The following is a 27,671-nucleotide window of genomic DNA, read 5'->3' as shown; positions in this document are numbered from 1 at the left end:
TAAAAAAAATAAGTCAATTTTTTGCTAGGGGTGGAGACTCTGACTGGTCAATGTGCATCAAGAGAGATGTTCTAAGCTACACACAGTTTCCAGAAGTCATCATCCATGGTAGGTTTGGGCTTTCTATTTTTGGAGCTGTGGCAAGCTCAAGCCTTCCTTGCCTACAGATCTAATTCAAGAGCAGGCTGGGAAACTTAGCAGGACCCTGCTGTAGAAAAACAAATTATTCTTTTTATATTAATTAATTCAGTAAAATATTGTGGCAATAGTTATCTTTAACCAGCTAGTTCCCCGATGACTGATACAAAGAGCCTATGATTTTTTTTATTAAGCTATAAGCACTATGCTGGACAGATTCTGAGATACTCTAATCCCAGCACCTTTAAAACCCACCTAAAAGCCAACCACTTGCCAATCTGATGATTCCTGGTGGCTTCTGCTCCATCAGTCTGCCCATACAGCTATGTGCTCATCACCGCCTTGCCTCATGGTGACTCCTCTCTTGACTTCTATCCTCCTGCTACATCTTCTGTTGCTCCTCTCTCTTCTTCCTCTCACAACCACCAGCCTGTGCACCTAAAACTTTGCTTCCCTTTTTTCTACCCGGTCATAGGCTTCAGAATCTTTATTTAGCCAATCAGGGATAATTTGGGAACAGTCCTTATCATCACGTGGTTATAGGAGATAGCTCAACATTCATAAAAAAATGCCCATGTCAGGGCAGTAACTAGATCTCAAGGCACTGGAATCAGTATTTAGAAACACAGCTGGATCTTCCTTCAACACCGTGCACTAGATTAAATAGTGAAAAGGAGGCGGAAAGGAGAGGAGGGAAAGGAGAAAGAGACTGCACAACTTAACAAGACTTAAATTAAATAGCAAAAAAAAAAAAAGATAGGGGAAAGGAGAGAGGGTTGTGAGTCAGAAGGAGACTAGACAACTGAACAATACCTTGCCTTAAGAATAAATAGCAAAATGGTGGAGAAAAACGAGGAGGATAAAGAGGAGGAGGAGCTGGAGATAAAGCTGAGTGTCAGGTCACTTGCCTGACATGCACTAGGCTCCATCCCTAATGCCTTCTCCATTAGTCCAGCAGTTTCTTGTATATGATCATTTCTTGTCGCTGCTGTTGCAACCTATTGTAAAAAGTGGCTTAAAACACTCAAAAGATGTCTTGATGGACTGAAATGAAAAGTTTATTGGACGATATCCTTTCTTGAGTCTCTAGGGTAAACTTACTGACATACTTCCATTCACCCACTAGGCAGCTTGCATTCCTTGGTCCAGGGTCCCATCATTTCAACATCAGCTTGTATTGCCAAAGCTCCCTTTGACACTGTTCCTCCTGAATCCCTCTTTTAAAGACTACTGTGATTTCCCTGGGTCCACCAAATAGTCCAAAGCCCATAAAGAGGTATTTTGCCTCAAAGGCTGTATAATCTTAGGTTCTAGGGACTAGGACAAGGTCAATTTTCCAACCATTATTCACTGGGCCATTATTATCATATCTGACCTACAAAAGAGATTCTTTCCAATGTCTTTAGGCCTTTGTATAACATGTCCCCAACTGCAAACAGCAAAGTTTCACGGCCCATTGTGGGCATTCCAGTCTTCTGGTGTACCCAACACTTCACCTAGCCTTTTAGTCAGCTGGTTCATCTAAAGGTTAATTACATTGCTTCTCTCTAACTTACTCTGCATTCTCCTTGAAGCTAATGCCAATATATCAGCAGGTTCTCACTACTTCCCAGAGTCTTTTCTTGGCTGTTCAGTGTTGGTAGAATGCTTTAACATTGTACTCTGTCCAACTTTGTGATACATCTTGCTTTGCTTCCAGCTTCCTTGGAATCTAGCCCCATGCCTACTCTCCTGGCAAAGGACCAGGAGAGCACCATCTAAACGGAGTCTGGCAGCAGACAAATGACAGCTGTGCTTTTCAAATGTTAAATGTGATTCCTGAAAAGTACTGAAAGCCAAGATGGAGACAAGGTAGTACTGCTCAACATGCACTGAGCAAATGTTGCCTCATCTGATATTATGAGTATTAAGAATACTTACTGGAAATGTATTTATGTATTGCTTAAATGCTGCCATTGAGTTATACCACCAGACCCACAAATTTCAGCTTTTAAAGCTATACTTTGTGTTATCATTCAGGAAACACCACACACTGAATCCCTTGTGTTTCATACATTTATCTGTCATGATGCACTTTTGTTAGTGTGTGTACATTTTTAAAATGCTCTGTAGGGTGCGACGCCTGAGGACATGCTGAGGGTCTTTCACACACCCTCCTGTTATTTGTATTGTATTCTGCTTCTATATGAAATACTCTGGGCCACTCCCTTCCCCCTCCTTGCCTTTATAAGCTTTAACTAGAATTCTTTTCTCATTCAAGTCATCCAGTGGCAGCTGCTGCTGCTCTGGAGTTGGGCTCCCTGTGGGTCTTTGTAATTTATTCAGGCCGTGTATCTAAGGTGACATGGGATTCATTAGTTATGAGAGTCAGGCTGTTGATAAACAGGAAAACTGCACGGGGACAACGCATCTTCCTTGCCTTCATTTCATCCATACACTCTTGGCCTCCACTTTTCCTTTCTAATTGAGTGCGTTTAATGCTTCTTTGCTCTCTAAGCTCTCAGCATCTGAAGATGCTCCATTGCTGCCTCAGGCCATTTTGAAGAAGGCCCATGAAGACAGGAGCTGGGGGCAGAAGAGCCAAGAGCTGAGGAGGGGTTTTCTTTCCCTTGTTCTTGAGGGTAAGATCCCTCCAGTCTGCTGGCCTGGAAGAAGGAGTGAATTGAGAGGATGTCAGAGGTGAAAGGGCAGCCATGGACTTTTCTTTCTTTGATATGAGACTGGCACTATCAGAATTTTACTTGATTGGTGAGCATTCAGAATTGTTAAGCTTTGTGGCAAGATTTTTCATTCCTCATATACTGCAGCTGCGTCACCCTGTGCAATTGGTTCTACTCAGTGAATTTGCTCTAGACCTGAGAAATACATGGGTATTTTCAGCACAGCTGTACCTGGAAATCAAACATAATATTCATTTTGTAGTTACCAGTTCACAGAAGTTGGGGAGATCATATTTGTGTGATGCTAAATTTAAGAAATACTATTTCAGAAAAATCCTGAATCTTAGTTACTTACCTATTAGCATGGAGATGGAGTGGCTTACTTTTATCTCATGAAAGCCACTAAGAAAATTAAATACTGAAATTGATTAATTGAGCCTGTTAGACTGAAAAATATGATGTTAGTTAATTTTTCTTTAAAACTCTAGCAAGAATATTTGTGTCAAAACCCTCTCTCACATCTTGTAAAAGACCAAAACAACTATTAGCATAGTTCTAGTGAGTTTTCTGATTTAAAAATAATGAAGTAAGAATTCCATGTAGTTACTTTTATGAAAAAAAATCTATCAAATCTGCTCTTCTCTTGATACTGGAATCATATGTTTCAGTATTTATTGTCTGCTGTAGAAAGAAGAACCTATTCATAGAAGCTAATATTTACTTGGTGACAGTAGACAAGCACTGTCCCTTTCAGCATCCTCTGTTAATCTCCTAAAATAGGTTATAACGTATTTGACCTGAAGAAGAGAACATCACAGTGCCCACCCCAGTCAATCTGGATTGCCAAGACAGCATCGCAGTGCTCACCTGTGAGTCTAGATTGCTAAGACAGGACACGTTTACTTCTCATCAGCCTGGAGGCTGAACGTTCATGAGCAGTTTGCCAAAGTGGCAGGGTTCTTGATGGGGTCTCTGCTCCTGGGTATGCCCTTCAGGTGCTAACATTGTTGTTGTATGTTTGTATGTGTATTTAGATAGGGTACTCTAGGTTATAATAAACTTACTATATGTAAGAGTACAGTCGAAAGAATGGTGTATAGTGAATAGTGCCTTGGAGAAAACTGGGAGAGAGGCTGCAAGGAAAAAGGCAGAGAGCCTTTAACATCAGCTACATCTTGCTCCCTACCTTATTCTTAGACATGATTTCATGCCTCCTATTTCAAACACTTATATTCAATTTATAAGACATATTTATTCCTGTTGGGTGTCAGATCATAGCTATAGAACACAGTCTGGTCAGTGCACCCTGAATCTGAATATGGCCTTCTGCTTTGCTTTTGTGCTTTGCCAGATATAATATGCTATAAATTGCCAGGCAATTGCATTTAAAGTGGTCTATCTTGAGAAAGTTCTGGGAAAAGGCTGCTTGTGAATATTTACTATGTGCTTGCTGACACTGTTTTTATGCCTTTCTGATCATGATTTTCTGAACTCAAACAACCTTCCTTGGATTTTGTCGGTTACATTTGTGCATAAAGTACGCTGAAACGGAAGTAAGGTGTCTACAGCATCAGACTGTCTGCCCTACTCTCTCAAGTCTTCAGTTCCCAGGTCCTGCAGCTACAGGTCTGCACAGTGGAGAGAAGTTGACACCTGTGCAACCCTGTCTAGTGGGAAGTCATGGCAACCACTCTTCTTCACTTTCTGAAGTGTTTGGACTGTAGGCACTTATCACCATACTTTGCTTTTATAAGGACACTAATCTCATCATAGAGTTTCCATAGTCATGACCTTATCTAAAATTACCTTCCATAAACCTCATCTCCCAATACTATCCTATTGGGGGGAAATCTCACCATATGGATTTAGGAATGGGCAAAAAAGCAAAAACAAACAAACAAACAAAAAACCAAAACAAACAAGCAAAAAAAAACAAAAGCCAACAAGCCTGGCCTGGTGGTGCACACCTTTAATTCCAGCATTCCTGAGGCAGAGGCAGGTGGATCTCTGTGAGTCTGAGGCCAGCTAGGTCTACAAAGAGAGTTCCAGGACAGTCAAGGCTACACAGAGAAGCACTGTATTGAAAAACAAAAACAAAAATCAATCAAAAAAACAAAACCAACCAACCAAACCCAATTCATCTAAAATTGTAGTATCCTATTGACAAAAGAAGAAATATAATCTGGCCTGTATCAAAGTAGTTTTATAATTGATGCTTCATGGGAGATCACACTATACAGGTTATCATTTCTTATAGAACAACTTTTTAAATTAATTTTGAACTATAGATGCAAATACCATTTAAAGCAATCATTGTGAAAAATGAAAAAACGTATTATTTATTTTAAAACATAAAAAAGTAAAGGTATTTTATGATCTCATGACAGAATCACACCCACTGAAGAAAGAATAAGGTAGGGTGTTGTTGAAGTTAAAGTGAGAGAAAATAGGCTCTTAAGCATTACCAGGGTCTGCTGGAGGAATTAGATACAGCGGCATGTAACAGAAAACCAGAAGGAAAAGACATCCCTCAAACAAAACAAACAAAAACCCCAAATCAAAACCACAAAACCTAGTAAAAGAAAACTCTTGGCAGATAATTAAGAACGGCAGAAATCTTTTTCCATCTTGCTTTGTTATTCTGTCCTCCTGTGCCAAGAACCAAACTGGCTGTTAAGCCCCAGCTTCTGTCCATGCCCTTGTGGAGGGCAGGAACAAAGGGTGATTTGGACAAGCACTGAAGGGGCACAGACCTTATTTTAAGGAGAGTTCCTGGAACTCCCACATGACACTTACAGTGGACATTTTATTGCCTGCTTGATTATGTGGTCATGCCCAACTGAGATGGCGAAATTGCCCTTTTCCTCTTCGTGACAGGTTGCCATAATAATACTGGTGTTCTTTAAGTAGGATACATGAGCCATGAAATAGATTATAAAGCTAACAGCTTCTTATAGTTTCAGCCCCTTCACAGTTTATGTTTTGTTAACTCTGTCTTGTGGTGGGCGTGAATTCTGCTTTCTGTGTGCTGAGGTAGCAAGAGCCATCTTTGCATTTAGAAAGGAGCCAGCATATGCTATTTATTCCTTTGAGACAGTGACTGTGAGAGTTGGGGCTTTGTTTTGATCCCATTGACCACTAGTGCAAATGAAATTAGATTGATGGGAGTAGTCAGAGGACGCCTGTTTCAGAGTGGCCCATATAGGAAAAGAGATTTTAAGCGTTTGTTCTTAGCAAAAGGATATGATAACCTGAAATTTCATTCATTTTTCCTTCTGTTTAAAGCATCATCAGAGCATTCTGATGCAGTGTTGTTTCTTATGTAAATTGTATTGCTACACATAAAGTACCTTTTTCAATACTACTTTTCTATTACTGTGAGAGAATCAAAGAAAAAAAATGATGGGTTAATAATAATATGCCACAAGATGATTTCCCTAATTCAAAACTACAGATGTTTTTATCAGCTTACAACAAGCAGAAAACACACACTCTTACACACACGCAAACATACATTGTTTTGAAAGGTCATCACTGGGAGACCAATCCACAATTGAAGGTGCCTACCTTCTGTATCTAACATAAATATTAACATTACCATGTGAGTAGCCATGGTGGGCCTCGATGCTTAACACAGTTGTTAAATACTGAAGTCTGGGCCCTAGAAGTCTGCTTGCACTGAGCCATGTGTATGGACTTTGACAGTACAGTCACTTAGCACTTTTATTATTCATCTATGAAATGGAGAATATGGTACCTACTCCATGAGAGTGTGGTGAGGATTAAGTAAATAACTAGAAAGTTAAGAAGTATAGCACTGCCAATAGTCAGTGCTCAATAAATATTATCAGCAAAGTTCATAGTTTATGCATCTGATAGTCTCAATACTATATGAGGTATATAATAAAAGTAAAAAATTCAATTAGATATGTTGATTAAATTTAAGTTTATTAAATTCACATTAACTTTCAGACTGCATATTATTGATGTGACAAAGCAAAATTTATGTGTATTTTATACTGGATTGTGAAAATATCCCTAGACCACTAAAGACAGAAATAGTCAAAACCACATAGTGTAAATGTAAGATTATACCCATCATCATAAATATTTAGTATGCATTCTGTAGTATTGAAACTGAAACTTCTAAGCAGGGTATTCAAAAAAAAAAAGAATTAAAATTGCACTTATTTGCAAATCATATTGTCCTAATTAATCATAAGTATTTTGTATAATAAGGTCAAACTTCCAAGTGGTAAACTACAATTTATTTAAAGGTATGTGAAATTTGCTCTGTATTCTTTATTGTGTTTTGGAAATAGTTTCTCTGATAGTTTTCATTAAGCCTACTCATTACAAGAACTATGGAAATGTTGATATTCTGGCAAATTGCACCCTCCAGTGGAAATAATGCTTATCCATAAAAGTGCAATGTGTTTCAACACTGCAGATTTATCATATTCAATTCTTCTTCTGCCTAAATTTTACAAATTATATGATGGTTTCATAATTTGAGAAAATGTATTTCTATCTGCACTTATATATACAACCATACCTTTGGGGACCCCCCAGGAAATGTCTTTGAGTTTCAAACCCTACTGTGTTGATAAGACATTAAATGTTTAAATGGTAAAAGAGCTTTACAATTTTTTTTAAAGAAAAGTATGGGATAAATTGGGTATACCTCACATATTAAACAATTTCAAAAGAATACTCTATATTTTTTCATAGATCAAAATTGACTTATAAGGGTTTCTTTTCATCGTAAATCAAGTTATTTTAAGACTTTTATACTAATTATAAGAAATCATTTTATATATACTTCTGTATTCATTAAACTACAGTTCCCCCCAGGGAGAATGTTCTCAAACATCAATTTAATGTGTATCATGTTAGAGATATTATACCTTTATCTGTTCAAGATACCTGGCACTATTTTACTTTTCACTGATAATCTTTGAGCAAAGAGTTTGGTTGGGAGAATTTGCAGTCTAAGAAAACTTTAATGGTAAATAAATGACTGAAGCACATATTTCTCTCACAGAGTGAAGAGTAGGTGACCAAGGAAAAGAAACTGGCTCCTTCTGTGTCTATTTCTAACTTTAGGGCCAGTGCAGTGTGCTCCTATAAATGTACTCATTTCTCAGCTCCACACATTACTTTTAGAGTGTTAAAAGCAGGTTCAGGCAGGCTGTTTGATGAAAATCACGGCCCATTACTGTCACTCCTCCTGGAAAATTTTCCCACTTTTTAAAATTCGTACTTATTCCTAGTTGTGCTGCATAGTTTTATGTCAACTTGACACAAACTAAGGTCATTTGAGAGGAGGGAACCTCAATTAAGAAAATCTCTCCATAAGGTCAGGCTGTAGGCAAGCCTGTAGGGCATATTCTTAATTAGTGGATGATAGGGGAGGGCACAGGCCATTGTAGGTGATGCCATTCCTGGCCTGGTGGTTCTGGGTTCTATATTAAAGCATGCTGACCAAGCTATGGGAAGCAAGCCAGTAAGCAAACCCCACCCCCCATGGCCTCTGCCTCCAAGTTATGGTCCGGTTTGAGTTCCTGTCCTGACTTCCTTCAATGATGGACAACAATGTGAAAGTGTAATCCAGATAAATTCTTCCCTCCCTAATTTGTTTCTCATCCATGGCGTGTAGGTGGAGGTTAGAGGACATCTTTGTGAAGTTGCTTCTCTCCCTCCACCTTTTTTTGAAGATTTATTTATTTATTATGTATACAGTGCTCTGCCTGCATGTACACCTGCAGGCCAGAAGAGGAAATCAGATCACATTATAGATGGCTGTGAGCCACCGTGTGGATGCTGGGAATTGAACTCAGGACCTCTGGAAGAGCAGTCAGTGCTCTTAACCTCTGAGCCATCTCTCCAGCCCTCTCCTTCCACTAGTATGTGTGCTCCAGGGATTTAACCCGGGCCTCAGGCTTGCAGCAAGAGCCTTCCCACAATCATCCACCTCCCCAGATTAAAACTCATTCCTATTTGCCTTTCCTCTCCCTTCCACATTCCCTCCAAAGATACTTCTCATGTTTCCTTTATTTCAGGATTCACTTTACACAGCTTGCTCACCGCAGCGGGAAAAAAAAAAGGAAAAGTTGTAGTCTAGGTTGGCTAACTTATTTGCATATTTTTTAGGGGATTTAGTGACCTCTCCCTCATTAGGATGAGGGAGAACTCTTTACCTCACTCTCCCAAATCTTTTTCCATCTTTGGCAAAGCAGAACTGAATATTTTTCTCAAAAGCAAGCCAGCCTGATGATTAATATTTACCTTTGCTTCCTGGGGCTCCTACAGTGCATGGCCCAGTTCACACAGAACTCTAGTGCCCCTTCTCCTTGGCTCTTCCACAGCTCCAGCCTAGCACGGGCACTCAGCCAGCAGGGCAGAGTTCCTCTCGCACCACCACTCAATGGCTTTTTCCTAATTCAGTGTTTTCATGTCTCGGGCCCTATGTTCTATCTTTTTTTTTTTTACCTCTGCGTCTTTACCCTTTCTTCTCAGATTTATTTCACTCATACGTATGCCCAATTTACCTAGTTCTTAGTTTCTTTACCCCTGTTTTAAAAGTGTAGCCCCCATCTCCTAAACTTTTGTCTTTGGCCTATGTTCTGGCCAAATGGGAATGTCCTCCACAGGTTCATGTGTTGAGCACTTCATCCCCAGGAGGTGACACTGTTTCAGAAGGATGTGCAGTCTTTAGAAGTGGGATTTGAATGGAGGAAAAAAGCCAGCATGAAAGGGCTTCTAGAAGTTAAACCCATGTCTCCAAATCTTCTACTTCTGCTTCCTTTCAGAAGCCAGGTATCCCCTGTCACAGCCATGTTCTGCCCCACCATAACCCTAGAAGAGTCATGAAAATACAGATTCACAGCAGAGGAGCTAAAAAATATTCTGAAGTGAGTAAAAGAACAACTCATGCCGTTCTGCTGCCTAGAGAAAAACCAGTATCTATAATTTGATAGAATCCATTTGGTCTACTCAGTGGGTTGTTTTCTACACTTGTGACTACGTCACATGCCATACTGAAGCACGAGTCAGCTTCTCATAGCCGCAGGTCCAACTACAAGCTGGCCGCATCACTGGAAGGAAGAGAACACAACTTAAATAGTTACTGACAGACCCAGCCAAGGTTGATAGCTGGCAAATCAAGGCAATATCAAAAAGGAATGAAAATGGAGGACCGTGATGTGATTCCCCCTCGATGGATAAGAGGTGCTCAGTTGTTTATGCAGTTAGGCCAGGAGGATGTGGGGAAACCAGTGGACCGTTTATGTGACCATTGGTTCATCCCTTTGTACACTGGGAGAAGTACTCAATCTTGTTAAAGATTACTCCAGTCTTTGTCCAGTTCCTGCTGTCATTTCTGTAAAAGGCTTGTACCTTTGTGCTCTGTACCATGGTGCTCAGTATATTCCTCTCTTGGATTTCCCCCACTCTGTGGGTCTTCCTTAATTTTCCATAATAAACTGACTTCTGCTTTGCTTACTCTTCTGTCTATTTTCATTCTTCATTCCTCACTGATGCAAGGGAGTGAATCGGGAAGCCACGAGCTCAGGGTGACTCTAGTGACCATGGATCTTCTGGCACCTTAGTTCCCTGGGCTACGCCCATCTGAGCTTGGAGAAGCTCCACTGTTTATATACATACATATATACATACATACATACATACATACATACATACATACATACTGCACGCATACATACATATGCACACACATGTATGGGAGGGTCCAGTTAACAGATTTAAAAGTGCTTGGTGTTGTACAAAGGCTCTGGATAACCACGAGAGGTCCTTAGTCCTAGAGGTCAGTGCTGGGTTCAAGACTAATGACTCTGAGACACACAGGGGAAGTAGAGCCCCTGAGAGTAGCAGTGCAAAGGTGCTGTGTGTGACTCAGATCAGTGGTCTCCAAAGCTCCGAACAAGTGTGGCCTGAAGGGTGGGTTTTCCTTGTCTGTCTTTTTGTCTAGGGCTTTAAAAAGAGTTTCAGACAGGGAGGGTTAATATGGGGAGACAGCCGCAAATGCCAATCAGCATGCTGTCAGCTATCTGCCTCTGCGGTTTTTTTTTCTAAAAACCAGGATATTTACACCCTGTGGTGAGCAAGTGGCTGTCACACAGTAGTGGAAACATTTAGGGTCACTGGGAACCATACAGACTGCCTGGTATGGAATCTAATTAGATCCTGGCCTCAATGTATATAAGAGTACATACTCTTTCCCACTCAACACTCATTATGTTATATGAGCATTTCCTAACCCATTACAACTTCTTAAATATACTTTAATTGAAATGAACTAATACAAAGTTTATCATGTAGAAGTGTACAGTTCTGTGTGTAGCTATTACCACTGTATTGAACCATTTGATACTTATCAGAAAGGAAGCAAAATTTACAAGGCTCAGCAAGTTGATGAAACTTAGCAGGCCTACGAAGCTCAGAAAGTTATCAGACTCACAAGGACCCTTCTCAAAGATTCCAAAAGCAGATAAATGGTGTGCTGAAGATATTGTCCACTGTAGATGCCTGCATGCTGCGCAGGGAGCTCTAGAGATACAGCTTTTATGAGTCTTCACCCTGATGGGGCTGGGCTTTCCAGGGATGCAATTGCCTTTGAGGCAACAATATTTCTGTAAGCACTTGGGGTCTGAGAGGGACCACAAGGCCAGAAGAAAAGGGGAGAGCAAGCAGAAAGTGTAGCAGGAGGAGAAGAAGCTTGAGAAAATGATGTTGCCATGGGGCAGCGAGGACCATGAGCACCAGGCCAAGGGAAGTTTGCCCTGAGCACCAACTGATGGAACAGAAGCAGCCCAGGCAAAAATATTACTGGCAAGCAACTTGGGGTGTGTAGCTGGGAAATACCAAAATAGCTTAGAGGGTTGATACCTGCCCAGTCTCTGTCCTGATTAATTGGGAACTAATTGGGGTGGAGAAGCCATCAAAAATCTAATATTCTTTTCCGTGACAGTAAATGGTTTACAATTCCATATCTTCTAAACTACTAGGGATTGCAATGCATTTTGTAACCCATCCTTCATTTGGGCAGCATTAGCATACTAAATGGCAGACTACATCCATCAAGAAGGAGTACCATCCCCTAACTTCGAGAGATAGCCAGCCACCTGAGAGTCCCTGAAGGATACTCTACTCTGGAATGGCTTTGACTGATTGCCTGTCTTACTGCTCATCACAGAGAACAAGCATTCAGTGCTACAGCAAGGACACACACTATCCAATGAGCAAGTATAGCCGTGGCAGGATTGCCACTGTGGGTGCTCCAACACTGTGCAGACAGTCCTCAGCTGTGTGTCTCCCCACCCATTTCAGAGACAATGCAAACACTCCTTGTCAACTCATTTTTGGTTTTGTGAGTCCCTTTTCAGGAACCATTTGTGTTGTGCGTATGCTTTCATGGCAAAAGGAAGGAAAAGATGGGAATTCTGGTTTACCATTTCTTACAGCTGACAGGATGCGAGGGGCAGAGAGTAGAAGTTAGATCTGTTAAAGCACAGAGCGTTTAGGGGTCAGGGGTGGATCGAGAAACCTTTTAACAGTATCTGATTTGGAACATTTTGTTCTACTCTGTGAATTCCCTTTATTTTAAAATTAGTACATTTAAAAAAACCAAACATGTATTGAGTGTCTAGAGGGAGATGACTCCGTGGTTCACAGCACTTACTGTTCTTTCAGGGCACGTGGGGTTTGGTTTTCTGTATCTACATTCATAACTCTAGTTCCAGAGAACTGAAGCCCTCTTCTGGCCTCTGCAAGGAACCAGGCACGCACACAGTGCATATGCATACATGCAGGAAAAACATTTACAGACATAAAACGAATCTTCAAAAACATTTGCTTACCCATCTGGGTGTGTCCATGTATATGTACATGTGGAAATATCAGAGTACAACTTGTGAGAGTCAGTATGGATGTTTCAGGGACTGACTCAGGTATCAGACCTGGGGACGCAAGCACCCTTATTCATCAAGCCATCTTAGCAGCGACAATTCAGTTCATTTTTTATTAGCTTATATTAATTGCACAAAGTGATGTGAAAAATCTTTAAATGCCTGTAAGTCTACTTTTCTGTATTATTTTCTTTTTTAACTGTGTCTCTGTGGCCAATTCAAAACCACAATATCAAATTTACTATGGTGTATGTTTTCTCCTTAAGTTTCTTTTTAATATTTTTTATAATTCAGTTCCCTTGTATTTATTTGACTCATGCTGAGCCATTTTTGAAAACGGTCCAAGCCAAGGATCAAGTTGTACGCTTCTGAAGAGGGCTATCCAGTTTTCCCATGCCATATGTGGAAGACTGCCTTTTTCATTGAGTGGAGTTATCACCCTCAACCATCAGAGTTTTCTTGTGGGTTCCCTCTTCTATTCCACTGGCCTGTGTGACATCTGTCTGTATGCCAGAATCGTTATGCCTGCAGCTTGGTAGCATATTTGGAAACTATGAAGTGTGACTTTCCCTAGCTTGTTCACTTTACACACTAGTCTGATTATTACTGCTTTTCAAGATTTCATATGAAGATGAAAATGGACTGTACTACCTTTTCACATCTCTCAAATTCTTATAAGGGTGTTCTATACTCAATCCATCCCTTTTCTGCAGTTTTGACTTTTATCAATATAATTTAGTGTCTGTAGTGTTTTTAGTCCACAAAATGTCTAGTGTTAGATAGAATCCTGAGATGTAGGCGTCTTACACAGGCACAACTGCTAGTTGTATTTTTCAGGATGTTATTTGATAATGGCTATTAAAACTAAAATCATGCATATGCCCTTAATTTAATAATCCCTTTTAAAAACTAATTCACAGAAACATGAGTAGCATAATAAAAAAGTATGCAGTAATATTTATAACTCCATTGATTGTGGCCACAGCAGAAATATAAAGGAATGGAATGCTTGATAAGAGTGATATACTCTCATACTAGAATATCATGCAGAAAATTAAAGGCACGACACAAGCAACATAGCTAACAAATCTAACAGCTCATCCGGGTTATACATAAGGTGGCTATGCATGGGATCTTATACTGTACATAACCACAAATCCCTCTTCACCTGTATCTATTTTCAGGGGAAACATGGGAACATATGTTGGGTTTGTGAGATTAGCTGCTTGTTGTAAGAGACCCACAGGTTTGAGAATACTGGTAAAAGGAATAATGTTTTCACAAAAAAAGGAATTACTTTCACTATTCATGATTTTTTTGGCTTTTTCAAGATCCATAATATACATTATTGAATTTTTATGGATACTGTATTAAATGCATAGGCTACATCTTTCCATCATCTAATGTCTTAATGTTTTCCTTTTCATTCAGATTTTCATTTTAGAAGTCTTTCACTTCTTTGGTTAGGTTTGTTTCTAGTATCTTGCAGAGATATTGTAAAGTATTTTACTAATTTCTTTTTCTGAGAGTTCATTGATTGTATATATGAGGAATACTGTATCTAATATATATATTGATTATTTTATTCTGCAACATCACTATAAATGTTTAATGGATCTCACATTATCTAGAAGATTCTATAGGATCTTATAGTAGTCTATAGGATCTTATATATACTATTATGGCTTAACTTACAACATAGTCTCATGTTATCTCCCAATGCAAATAGGGATAACTTGACCTTTTTTCTTTCCTACTTTTATATCTCTTTGTCTAATTGCTATAAATAAAACCTCAGGTACTATGCTGAGTAAGAGAGGCGAGAACGAGTCTCCTTGTCTTATTCTGGACTTTAGAGTAAACATATCAGTTTTCCCATTTACTATGATGTTGTTTATAGGTTTGTTGTATACAGCAGTTATTATAATGTTATGGGCCTCTAGGGTTCACCAGCTATTCCTTCCATGACTGGTTGAGGCTAACAGCAACAGTGATGTAAAGGCATCACACCAATGTTTAGAAGGCACTTTGACAAATGTATCACACCCACTTAATAAAAACAGTAGCTGTGGTTTTCCCACTGGGACCTGTGTCCACCCAAACCACATTTTTTGTGTTCTGGTTTGTAGCACAAGACATGAATTGCCACTTGTGGATCAGGGATTTAGTTGAACGTACACATGATCATTGTGACATGGCAATTTAATACTGTAGCACATACAATCCATAGCTGAGCAGGACTGCTTGAGAAAAATTTCCCTTTGCAGCACCTTCCAGTACTGTGAAAGCCAGCCAATGAGGAAGGAACTCCTAGCTCAATTTCAGTTATATTTTTATATGTTCCTATAACCAAAGTATATGATGTCATCAGTAGCAGAGTCTTACCATCTCAAGCATGCAGCAACAACAGTAAAAGTAGACTTTATGGTTTGCCGGGCTTTAGGCTCCTACCCCAGGCTAACAGTTCATACCCTACCCCTTGCACTGGGGGTTTCACTTCACAACCTTAGGGCATCATTTTTCATTGGTGCAAGATGCCTCGTATAGTTAAGTTCTTTAACCTTTAATTTAATAATGCACCTTTAAAACTAACCCAATTATAATAGAGTTGTTTGGTAGGTTAAAGTATCGTTGCTCCTGGTTGTCATCAGCCCAGTTTTTCACATCACTGTGAAATGGCTACATCTTTCACCCATCAGTTAACTGTTGGTGCCCTCATAAAACACTGAATTGGGTGACACCACTGATGGAGACTAGAGCCCTTGTGTGCTTGCACAGAAGTTCTTGTAAGAGGACTGTGACGGTATCTAGACAGGTGAGGAATAGTTGTAATCCTTGCTGAAAGGCATATGCCTTATTTAATCTATTTGACAGCCTCATATGGGGCAAGCTGACTTAGGTAAGTGTGCAATCTACATCTGATGCCCTCGTTGGATAGCAGGGAACACTGCTTTTTGGCATGTCCTGCAAGAGGGTCTTAGCCTGCTCATAAACCTCTTGAGCCTTTCTACCCAAATCCCAAATCATTTCTTTCTGCTGCTATAATTAAAGAAGGGGTTAGATGCCACTTTACACTTGTTTTCCACACTAGGATTTTCTCAGATCATAGAGTAACTCTTTTCTCACAAAGCCCATGAGCTGTCCCTATTCTTGACTTATGGAGGCTGGCACTTATATGGGTTCTTGAATGACACTCACACCTTCTTCAGGTTTTAATTGCTAACATAAAACTATTCTTCTCTTGTTGTCTACAATATATGATGGCTTTATAAAATTTCTGTTGCCCTAATTCACAAACATAACATGGCTCTGTATCTTTTTGATAATAAATTAGTCTTTAGGAGGGCATCACGATGGGAATTGTAATGATTTTGGATTCTTACAAAATAAAATTTACAACTATACCAAATGTATTAGTACAGTTCCTCTAGAGGAACAGAACAGAGAGAGAGAGAGAGAGAGAGAGAGAGAGAGAGAGAGAGAGAGAGAAGGTTTTCAGTTTATGAGGCTGTTGTCTCAACTGATCTTTAGTATACATTTGAACCCCCAAGAAGTAGGCTCTAATACCAGTGAAGGATTGCCTTTGCAGCAAGGTAAAAAGCTACCAGAGTGAATGAAGGCAAGCAGGCAAAAAGCATAATCCTCTTTTTTTCATGTCCTATATTTGGGCTGTCATGGGAAGGTGTGGATGAGATTGAGGGTGTCCTTCCCAACTCAAACGATCCATCAAGAAAAATTGCTCACAGAGAAGCCCAGCAGTTTGCATTCTTAGTTAGTTCCAGATGTAGTCAAGTTGGCAACCAAGACCGGCTGGCATTCTAGATTAATACCTCAAGAGAAGCTCAGCATTATCTAGAAACAGTGTTGCTGTTATTTTTGGCTTCTTGGTGAGGTACATTTGAAAATGTCCCACTAAGTTATTTATTACAGACTTGCCAGCATCTAGGAATCCTACTAGTTATTAAAATACAGCAGTGTAAGAGATTAACACCACTTGTCCTAAACAATCTTTGTCTGCTGGGTGAGTTGGACAGGCCACCATATGTTATGGTGGGTTAGGTTCCTTTCTCGCGCTATGATAAAATGCCTGACATAAGCAACTTTAGAGGAGAGAGCATTTATTTGGCTTACACTTCCAAAGGGATAGAATCCATCACAGTTGGGAACACAAGAGTGTAGTGGAATTCTGGTAGAATCATTATATGTAGGGTAAACATTACAATAAAATAGTTGTTTTTCATCGTATCTAGGGTGGACATCAGAACAGATGGTTATTTTCTAGGAGTACCTTGACCTTGACGAAATCACTGTAGAAAACCATGCTTGTTTTCTTTGATCTACAGAGCTGTTTTTCTGAAGGACTTTAAAGCTTTTGCAGCACTTTGGTCACAAGACAGTCCCAGTACCCCTGGAATTGCTGAGTGATACAAACAGTGCACACTAAGGGTTAAAGTTGCAGAAGCATGATTTTTTTCCTTCATGAAACATATAGACTAGGGGCTTTAGTATGAGGAACTTATTTTACTCAAAAGCAACTTTTGAGTAACAATCATTAAATATGGTTCTGTGTGGCTGGTTGAGGCTCAGGTCATTGCTGCTGTTCCTCCCCGATGCCTGCAAGGCCACATTTCACCCTGGGGTGACCTGTAGCCAGTTTGCTACTTTGTAAGTTCTTTTTTCTTTTCTTTTTAAAAATTTACTTATTTATTAATTCATTCATATTACATCTCAATAGTTATCCCATCTCTGCTATCCTCCCATCCCTCCTTCCCTCCCACTTTCACCCTATTTCCCTCCCCTATGACTGTGACTGAGGGGGACCTCCTCCCCCGTATATGATCATAGGGTCTAAAGTCTCTTCTTGGTAGCCTGCTATCCTTCCCTTGAGTACCACTGGGCCTCCCCGTCAAGGGGATGTGGTCAAATATGGAGCACCAGAGTTGATGTGAAAATCAGTCCCCACTCTTCACTCATCGGTAGAGAATGACCTGTCCCTTGGATAGACCTGTGTAGGGGTTCAATGTTTACTTCACATATTGTCCTTGGTTGGTGCCACAGTTTGTGCAAAACCCCTGGGCCCAGATCTGCCTGTCATAATGTTCTCCTTGTAGGTTTCTAGAACCCTCTGGATCCTTCTATTTCCTATTCTCCCATACTTCTCTCACCTAGAGTCCCAAAAGGATGCCTCACATCTATCTCACTTTCCTGGTAGGTGAAGACTTTCATGGGACATGTTCCTTGGGCTAGTGTCTAGTTATAAGTGAGTATATACCGCTTGACTCTTTCTGCTTCTGGGTTAACTCACTCATCATTTCTAGTTCAATCCATTTGTCTACAAATTTCAGGAATTCCTTGTTTTTAATAGCTGAGTAGTATTCCATAGTGTAAATATATCACAGTTTCTTTATCCATTCTTCTACTGAGGGACACTTAGGCTGTTTCCACGTTCTGGCTAATATAAATAAGGCCACTATGAACATGGTTGAGCATATGTCCTTGTTGTGTGCTGGAGCATCTTCTGGGTATATTCCAATGAGTGGAATAGCTGGGTCTTGCAGAAGCCCTATTCCCAGTTTTATGAGATAGTGCCAGATAGATTTCCAAAGTAGTTGTACTAGTTTGTATTCCCACCAGCAATGAAGGAGTGTTCCTCTTTCTCCACATCCTCACCAGCACAGGAGACAACTTCCTGAACAGAAATCCAACAGCAAAGGCCTTAAGGTCAACAATTAATAAATAGGACCTCATGAGGCTGAGAAGCTTCTGTAAAGCAGGAGACATTGTCAACAGAACAAAGCGACAGCCTACAGACTGGGAAAAGATCATCACCAACCCTACATCTGACAAAGATCTAATATCCAAAATATATAAAGAACTCAAGAAATTAAACACCACCAAACCAAATAACCCAATTGAGAAATGGGGCTCAGAACTAAACAGAGAATTCTCAACAGAAGAATATCGAATGGCTGAGAAACACTTGAAATGCTCAATGTCTTTAGTCATCAGAGAAATGCAAATCAAAACGACTCTGAGGTTCTATCTTATACCCATCAGAATGTAAGTTCTTCTTTTTCCTATCCTTTATCCTCCAAGTTTCACCCCCTAACACTAGATAGGAAATAAACAATGATAGAGGGAAGAAAGGGATTAGGAAAATCCATGAATCTAATTTCTTTCATCTTTGAGCACAACTACTAACAAACTACAACCACCACCACCACCACAAACTGCAATCCATTCCTGCTCCCATGAATGACAATGCATCTGGCAAAACTGTCCCTCTGCTAGAGCATGAGGCAAATCATAGTCAGCTGCTGTGGACCATCCAAAACAGCCCCATATCCTTATATGTGGGATTAAAATGGAAACACTTTCTTATAATCTCTCTCTCTCTTTCTTTCTCTGTCTCTCTGTCTCTGTCTGTCTCTGTCTGTCTGTCTCTGTCTCTGTCTCTGTCTCTCTCTCTCTCTCTCTGTGTGTGTTTTAATGAAACCAAAATTCCAGAATTATCATGTAACCTTGCATCCACACTCAGAAAGCAGAGAAAGAACAGAAAGTTGACCCAAGCCCCTTTCCTAAGTGGTGCACTTCCTCCAACAAGGCTCCATACCATAAAGGCATATCTTTTTCAAAAATAGCTGTACTCCTTGTTAATTTATATTTACCCAAATAAAGAAGAAATATTATTTCATGCCATTTTGCAATCTGTTCTTTTCATGTGGCTCCAGCTCAAGAAGCAAAATGACTAGATTTCAAATGCTTATAATGTATAGTTTTGTGATTTTGGGGTTTATTTAGTTGTCTGGGAGACAGTTATGCTCTTATCTGTAGACTTTGAACTTTTACAAACCTACTTTATTTGAGGTTCATTAATGTCTATACCTCCCTTCCAATCCACCTACCCTAGATAGGAGAGAAAGGTGGTTAATGAGGACAGGAGAAGTAGACCTATTTAATCTCAGTTCCTTGGGTGGATTCCACTCTTCATCGTCAAGATCCCAGCAAACTCATTAAACAGCAAAGCAGCAATTCAGCAAAGGTGACTGCAACCATAGCAGCTGACACCCTGAGCAGTAGCCAAAACTGAAACCTTGAAGCATTCTCTGGAGCATTTCTCTCCAAGAGTGTCTTGAAGCAAAGCAATGAACAGTCAAACTGTGCAAAAACCAAAAACCCTTGTTTGGGGGCACACACACACACACACACACACACACATCTCACACGCACACACACACATGTCTCATACACATACATCACACATACACACATATACTACATTTATCACTAGCCCATTTTTTCAGTAATAATTAATATTACTTACTATATGAAAATTCAGTATTACCTATTCATCTTTTTGTACCCATGCGTTTCTTCAAGTTTGGGAATATTTAATTTTCATTTCATGATTATGGTAAATGCTCCACCCCTTATTCATGCACTGAAATTTATATCTACAGTATAGTTGTTGACATGAGAGTTTGGTCCTCATGAATGAACATGGCTTAAAAGAGTTAAGAGGAACTATTTTAGGACTTTTAAAAGAAACTTTCTGCCATTTGTCATGAGATAATCTCTTCTTCTATTAATCCTAAAGATAGGAAGAGAAAGACCACTGACCAAAATCACGATGACCAAATTATGTAAGCAAATAATTAAACAAGCTCTTAAAAAAATCAGGTACACAGGTTGCCTCTCCCTACAGCAGGGTTTGAGAGGTTAGTGTTGGACATAAAAAAGAGAAAAATTTTATAGATCAGGGAAAGAGGGTTTCGAAATGGGGAGTTTGCTGGTCAAAATAGGTGGGGTTATAGGAGCAGAACACAAGCACAACAAATTAATCATAACAACCTCTTGAAACAAAGACATGATTGCAAGGTGGTCCTAACAAAGTAGTCATAACAACAGGTAGTCATAACAATCTTTTGAAACAAAGTAGGATTGCTAGATGGTTACAAACAACTTTATGAAACAAAGACGTGGTTGTCTTTCCAGGAACAGGCAGTACAGAACCATATTAAGGTCACAGCTGGAGCCCAGCCATGAGAAACATATTTAATCTTAAAACAGGAAGGAGTCTAGTTTGTCTTTACCATAAGATGACTTTTAAGCCTAAGATGGAGGCAGGTCGATTCATTATTTCCATGTAAGGGCAGAGGGGGAAATGAGCACTTACAAGATACTGAATGTCAAAACCTCAATTTTGAGTTTCCCACACTCTAGAAATGTGAAAAATAAAATTATACTGTTTACAAATTATCAAGCTTGGAGAATTTTGTTATCCGGCATGGAGGGTCTAGGAAAGCAGTGTTGGCTTTTTTTTTTTAAAGCTATTTTATTGGGTTCTTATATCTACCACACTTCCAAGACTTATTGCACCCTAATTAATCCCTTCCAACTCCCTGCGCACCCCGCACACCCCCAACACTAGGTAGGAGAGAAATAAGGATAGAGAGGGATTGGGGAGGAGACCTCTATAGGCTCCTTCCTGCTGATTAGGAACACAGAGTTCCTGGAGGCAAATCCAATCTTCACCATCATAATATCAGGCAGCCCAGCAAAACAGCAATCCAGAAACAACAAATGCAGCAGCAGGACAAACCAGCAGCAGCGAGGGCAGCAGCAGGGGAGTATCAGCCACCTCTCCAGAGTGCCCTAGTCCCTCTTTGGGATCTGACATTTATAACCTCTCAAGAGTCCCCAGAGTTCCAAATGTAAACTATTTGCAGTTGTCCAAAATCCTGCTCGTGGATGAGGTAAATCATAACCACTTGCCGTGAAGTAGCCTCTTATCCCACACCAGGGATTTAAAAGAACCATATAACGTAACTGTTTTGTGTTGAGACAGGGTTTCTCTGTGTAGCTCTGGCTGCCCTGGATGTGCTTTGTAGACCAGGCTGGTCTCGAACTCACAGCAATCTGCCTGCCTCTTCCTCTCAGGTGTGTGCCACCCCACTTAGCTCATAACTGATTTGTTTTAAGAACCCAAAACTCTGACTACAGAGCAATCTTCAACTATTTGGTTGTTATTCTTCTCAGTGTCTGAGAGGTCAGAAAACAATGGCTGTTAAGTTTAATTTAATCAATGTCTGGCCTTTGTGACGTTTATGGTGCCAAAAGAATGTTTACATTCTATAAGCTTTTAAAGATGCAGAAAGTAAATGATTAATAACTTGCCTCAGAAAAAATTGCTAGCCTACTTGCAGAGAATTTGCATACAAGCTGAATATAATTAAGATCCATTCCTGGACATTTTATGGCTGACATGTTTTTGAAAACCATGTTTATTAAACTCTAAATGTTCCATTCAATAAGCTGTTCTATGGGCATTTAATTGGATGAAGAAAAAACTTTTTGTTTTTTAAAACGAACCCATGAAACACCTTGCAAGGGTGGTAAGACCATGGTCATATCAGCACCAGGAAGACACAAGACATGTGTATGTGTAAAGGCTGCTTGGCTGCTGCTCTGTCCTTACAGGCCCTTGCACAGTTTGTTAGAGTTTCCATGGCATGCGACTGAGGAAACTTTAAGACATTGTTTTGCTTTTTGTTTTCCAGAGAAACTCAAACCATAGGACGGAGAAGCAAGATTGACATAATTTAAGTCCAGACATTAGGTCATATCATTGTTGTTAGGTCTCAAGCTCGGGACAAACGACTGAGGTGCCTATTCAACACATCACAGCAGAAGCTGGCTGTCAGGTTCTAAGCACCTCATCATCTGTGACAAAGTCATCCTGACTGGCCTCCCCTTCTCCAGCCCCTGAGCATCCTTTCCTTGCCCAAAGCTTCTCTCCTATATAACCCAGACATTTTGGCTACAGGATCTCTTGGCTGCTTGGTGCCCTGGATGGCTCATGGCCTCATCTCCTCTCTTAGCACTCTTCTCTCCTCTCTCAGCTCATCCCTTTCTTTTTTCTTGTCTTCCCATGTCACTCCCTGTCTCCAGTAGTCCAGTTCAGTCTGGACCCTTCCAGATGCTTCTGCCTGTTCTCTCCCTCATATCTACAATAACCTCCTTAACCATACCTAGGAGCTGTCTGCCACATCTTCAGTTTTTCATTCAGTTGTGGGGACTAGCAAATCTATAACACTCACAAGAAAAGCTCAATATGCTTGAAGTTTAGGCAAGAGTTGACAATCTAGTATTCACTCTGAATTTTTCTGAGGTGAAGACACAGGTGGGGGCCTCCATTTGAAGGATCAGAGAGGAAGTAATGTCGGTCTTTACCAACTGATAGGATGGCACCTCATTTCTAGAGAGCTATCCACAAATCCGCCTGTTCATCAAATCAATAAAGCGCCTTAACTGCGGTATCTATCCGTATGAGGCAAGCAAAATTGAGGCATTCCTCCATCTCTTCTCCTGGGTATGTCCTTGCCCCATGCCGTCTAATGAGAGGGTGGCCTTTTCAGACTCCTAGTTATGTGTGACTTATGAAGCAGGTGGAGTTATGGGTGAAAGAGGGATGTCTATTTCTATTGGTCACAGCCTTTGTACCATTTTTCTTAGTAGTGTACAAATGGTATCTAGCACTTTCCTCGCCAGCCGGGTGTAGCTGTTCACAGGGCAGTCTGTCGGTGTAACATGTTAGGCTGGAGTTAAGTTCCTTTAGAGGTTTAGTTGTCCTTTTCTCATCCTCACACCCACACGCGCATTTTCTGTCCACAGTAATAAAAACAGACATGACAATTTTACGTGCGCTTACACTTTAGGTGTTCGTAGGTCGGAAAGCCACACAGTGACCAAGTGTCGCCCGCACTTGGGTGTTTGCCACAGTAGGCTGAGCAGGCTTTCAGAGGTGCATGCTTGGTGACGAACTGGGGGCGCGCCAGATGTCACTCCGCCAGTTCCTCCTAACTCATCAGAGCTATCTTTGCTTCCACTCCGGAAACTCAGTTTTTCTGTTTCAGTCAAAGAGACTCCCTAAGTCGCCACTAAAACCGGGTATAACGGACTCGAGATCTTGACTAGATACCCGAGGCGCAAAGGGGGGACTCACGGAGCATGCGCGGGACCGGAGGCGCGCGCATGCGCTCTGGCGGATGCCCGGGCTCCCGGGCCTCTCGCGGCGGCTGGGCGGCTGCGCGCGGCTGACGTGCCTGGCTGGCGGCGGCGGCGGGACTCGGCGAGGGGGGAAGGAGCGCCGCCGAGGTGCATGAGGTGGGGGGCCGGACCCGGAAGTGGGTGGGCGCGAGCGCGGCGGGGGATCGTAGCTGGGCGGCCCCGAGCCGGCGCGGGAGCCCGGGGTTCCCGGTAATGGGCCTGTGGGGCGCTTGCCCCGGACAACCTGGGAGGGAAAGGGTCACGGGCGCGCGCGGTTCTCCGGGCCTGGCCGGGCTCCGCTTCCTGCAGCCATCGCCGGTGCTGACTGACTGACTGACCCCACTGTCTGCGCCCCTCCTGGGGTCGCCGTGCCCTGTGGGTTTCGGAAGGTCTGTCTCCGAGGAGGACCCGTGCCGCGCTCGCCTGGGGAAAGCATGCTAATGGAGACTCGTTTTTTTCGTGGCCGCGCTGGCCTTATTGTCACTGTCCCAGCACCCAAACTGCGACTTGCAACCCCGGCCAGGCTGCACGGTTCGCAGCCTCTTCGGGACGCTCCTCTCTCTGTTCTGTTCTTTCCACCTTATTCGTGAATCAGGCCTGGAAGGTGTGCTGTGCCTTCACTTAACACCGTTCTTTTGTTGGTCGTCTTTTCTAAACCCTGCTCTCCTTGTTCTCCGCCCTGGAAGAAAAAAAAGAAAGAAAGAAAGAAAAAAAAATATCTTAGCTGCCCGTGCATGTAACGTTGACTTTGTCATTTAGTTACAGTTTAGGAAAGATTAGTTGGCAACACGCTTGGTTATTTGAGGTTGCTATGCTGTGGAGTTCTTACACGATTCTTACTGTTTTGCAGACCATGAGACAGTGGGGCACGCCCCTTCAGAAGCTGTTGTTCAAGACAATCCAGTTTTTCATAAATCTCCTAAGTCACTTATGAAGTTTCTTGTTCAAAAATCGCGGTACTGCAATGAAGAAAAGGAGAAAGGTTACTTCAGATCTTGACGAGAAGGTCCATCTAGGCTATCATAAAGATTCTTCAGAGGAAAATGCCGCGGTGGAGTGTGGCCAAGTGACCTATACTCAGTCTACAGAAAGACCAACCCCTGAAGCTCTTCAGTGTTACCAAGAGCTTCCTCCCTCTCCGGATCAAAGAAAGCTTCTGAGTTCTTTGCAATATAATAAGAATTTGCTCAAGTATTTGAATGATGATAGGCAGAAGCAGCCATCTTTCTGTGATTTACTTATCGTAGTGGAAGGAAAAGAGTTTAGTGCGCATAAAGTAGTGGTCGCTGTTGGTAGTAGCTATTTTCATGCGTGTCTGAGCAAAAATCCGAGCACTGATGTCGTCACCCTGGATCACGTAACACATTCCGTTTTTCAGCATCTGCTTGAGTTTCTTTACACATCAGAGTTTTTTGTGTACAAATACGAGATACCTCTTGTTTTAGAGGCCGCAAAATTTTTGGACATTATAGATGCAGTAAAGCTGCTGAATAATGAAAACGTTGCTACTTTTCAGGCCGAACTAACTGAAAAGCCCTCGCCAGAAGAAACCCTAAGTGAATTAACTGGGAGACTATCAAATGATCATCAGTGCAAATTTTGTAGTAGACATTTCTGCTATAAAAAGTCCTTAGAGAATCATTTAGCCAAAACTCACAGGTCCTTGCTATTGGGGAAAAAACATGGGCTAAAAATGCTGGAGCGAAGTTTTTCTGCACAGGGGTCAAAGAGGAATCAGAAGTGTCCCGTTAAGTTTGAGGACACTAGTGATGATGACCAGGAAAGTGGGGATGGGTCAGATAATTTGCATCAAGAAAGTTTTGATAAGGAGAAGTCAGATAGAAATGATTCAGAGGACCCGGGAAGTGAATATAACGCTGAAGACTACGAGCTGGAGGAGAAAGTGTCAGATGAGGAGTCCGACACTGAGCAGGATGCCGAGGAGGAGGAACCTGAGGCTGGTGATTCTGCAGGAAGCATTCATGAAGGGTTAGCTCCTGTAATCATTCAGAACAGTAACAAGAAAATCCTGCAGTGTCCCAAATGTGACAAAACGTTTGACCGGATAGGTAAGGCAAGCCTATTTCCTAGCTCTTAATCATTTACCCTTTGTAAATGGCATTTTTTTTTTAAAAATAGAGGTAATGATTAAAAACTAAATTTTTAAAGGAACTTTTAAGAAGAGTTCTGTAGTAGGGAAGATGCTCTGATTTTCAGTGCAAGGTTTATCTTGTTATTATAAACTTGTGAATCAGAAATGTGGTACTTTGCCTTTTATGCTTTCTTTGTTATGTTTTAACAGCCCACAAAGGTTCTGTGTTTGGGAGAAAGACTCCAGAATATCAGCAATTATTGCATATAGCTTTGGCTTATATACGCACTTAATTTTAGAAGTACTAGTTTTGAGTTACATGTACATTGATAATGATATTAAGTACATTCTGCACATAAAATGATTAAGACTTAATGTACCTTGACCTTATAAAAGAAATCATGTAGTTTGATACATGACTGTTTTGTACTGGGTTACACATATTCTTTGAATAGGGTAAAATCTGGCTTATAAGGTACTTGTAATCATTGGTTATCAGAATAGGTAAATGTATAGACTGGCTTTACAGTGGAAACTAATTTTTTTTTTGTCTTTTATAATACCCTTTGAATGTATCTCTAAGGATACTTTGCACATTCCAATTTAATGATTATTAATAATTTTACTCTTTCATACACAGAGGAAAAAAACTTCTGAATAATACTGGAAGAGCTTAGTACTCAAGAAACGTGTTAATCCTGGTAGTAAATGTCACTGTAGCTTTCTCCATATGAGGATAAGCAGAGTGCTTTTAGGGGCTGAGGTACCTAGAACTTTTTATCTTAGAGCATTTTTTCCTTTTCCTGTACGTCTTAGACTTTGAACTCCCTGCTTATGGTATTCTAAAATCTTCAATTGCCCTAATTTGACTTGGAAGTCAGTGAACTTGGGTCAGTGCACTACAGGCATTACGGGTCCAGCATGTGGGTCCCAAACTGCACCCTTGAACAGTTGTCCTTTGCTGTAGTTTGTTGAGAGAGGGCTCTGTTTGAATTCCAGAAAGTGTGGAAAACTGTAATACACAGTCTGCTTAAATGCAGTTCTGCAATAATTCCAGAAAATGGCTTTTAAAATTTTGTCTTAATCTAGCTTTTCATCAAGTTACTTTATAAACAAGATTCCTTATGAGTGCCGATTTAATGCCCTAGGAAACCAGAGTTTTATGCACAGGAACTCAGAAAACACTGCCTAAGATTGAAGCTAATGAACCAAGAGGTTTGCAAAATGCCTTTTACCAAATTAATTCCATGTATTATGAGAATCAGTAGATTACAGTGCAGGGTTATTTCCAACTTACTTTTCAGAATGAATTTTACATCACACTCTTTCTCTTCTGTTGCTTGACTACATTGGGGCTTGTTTAGTGTTCATTCATTCTTCCTTATGGCTGTTGCTTTAGCATAGCTCTGTCTCTATGTCTGTCTGTCTAGTGCTTGATTATAGCTTCATGCTGATTTTAAAGCTTGAGCTTGTAATTGTAAGGTCACACTGCTGGATTTTCAAATCTAGGCCTTTTATGAGTTGTTTAGCCTGTGTGTGTGTGTGTGTGTGTGTGTGTGTGTGTGTGTGTGTGTGTTTCCCCTTGTTAGTGAAATGAGATGATGCTGGTGTGTGTGTGTGTGTGTGTGTGTGTGTGTGTGTGTGTGTGTGTGGTTTTCCCCTTGTTAATGAAATGAGATGATGCTGGTGTGTGTGTGTGTGTGTGTGTGTGTGTGTGTGTGTGTGTGTGTGTGGTTTTCCCCTTGTTAGTGAAATGAGATGTTGCTGATGTGCTGTTCATAGTATGAGTGGTTACAAGGAGATTCA

The 27,671-nt window shown here is 40.9% G+C and overlaps 1 protein-coding gene and 1 long non-coding RNA gene across 2 annotated transcripts in view; one reads left to right on the top strand and one right to left on the bottom strand.

Annotated features, from left to right (window-relative positions):
* Nucleotides 1-23,991: 23,991 nt before the first annotated feature.
* The window catches only part of LOC311601085, a 32,623-nt gene continuing 28,943 nt past the window's right edge, over nucleotides 23,992-27,671 (bottom strand). Inside the window, exons 2-3 of the long non-coding RNA XR_014780456.1 lie at nucleotides 24,603-24,732; nucleotides 23,992-24,452 (exon numbers count right to left, since the gene is read on the bottom strand). This is a non-coding gene — a long non-coding RNA (uncharacterized lncRNA). The remainder of the gene's footprint in view (nucleotides 24,453-24,602; nucleotides 24,733-27,671) is intronic.
* Nucleotides 24,731-27,671, top strand: part of ZBTB41 (zinc finger and BTB domain containing 41) — a 30,177-nt gene continuing 27,236 nt past the window's right edge. The window contains exon 1 of the mRNA XM_084788428.1: nucleotides 24,731-25,842. Coding sequence (XP_084644554.1) covers nucleotides 24,738-25,842 — 1,105 coding nt within the window. The 5' untranslated portion in view covers nucleotides 24,731-24,737. The remainder of the gene's footprint in view (nucleotides 25,843-27,671) is intronic.

This window comes from Acomys minous (genome assembly GCF_964271855.1).
Source record: "Acomys minous genome assembly, chromosome: 1".
Taxonomy (NCBI): Eukaryota; Metazoa; Chordata; class Mammalia; order Rodentia; family Muridae; genus Acomys; species Acomys minous.
Note: the sequence above shows the minus strand (reverse complement) of the source record. Positions and strands in the feature narration are given on the sequence as shown.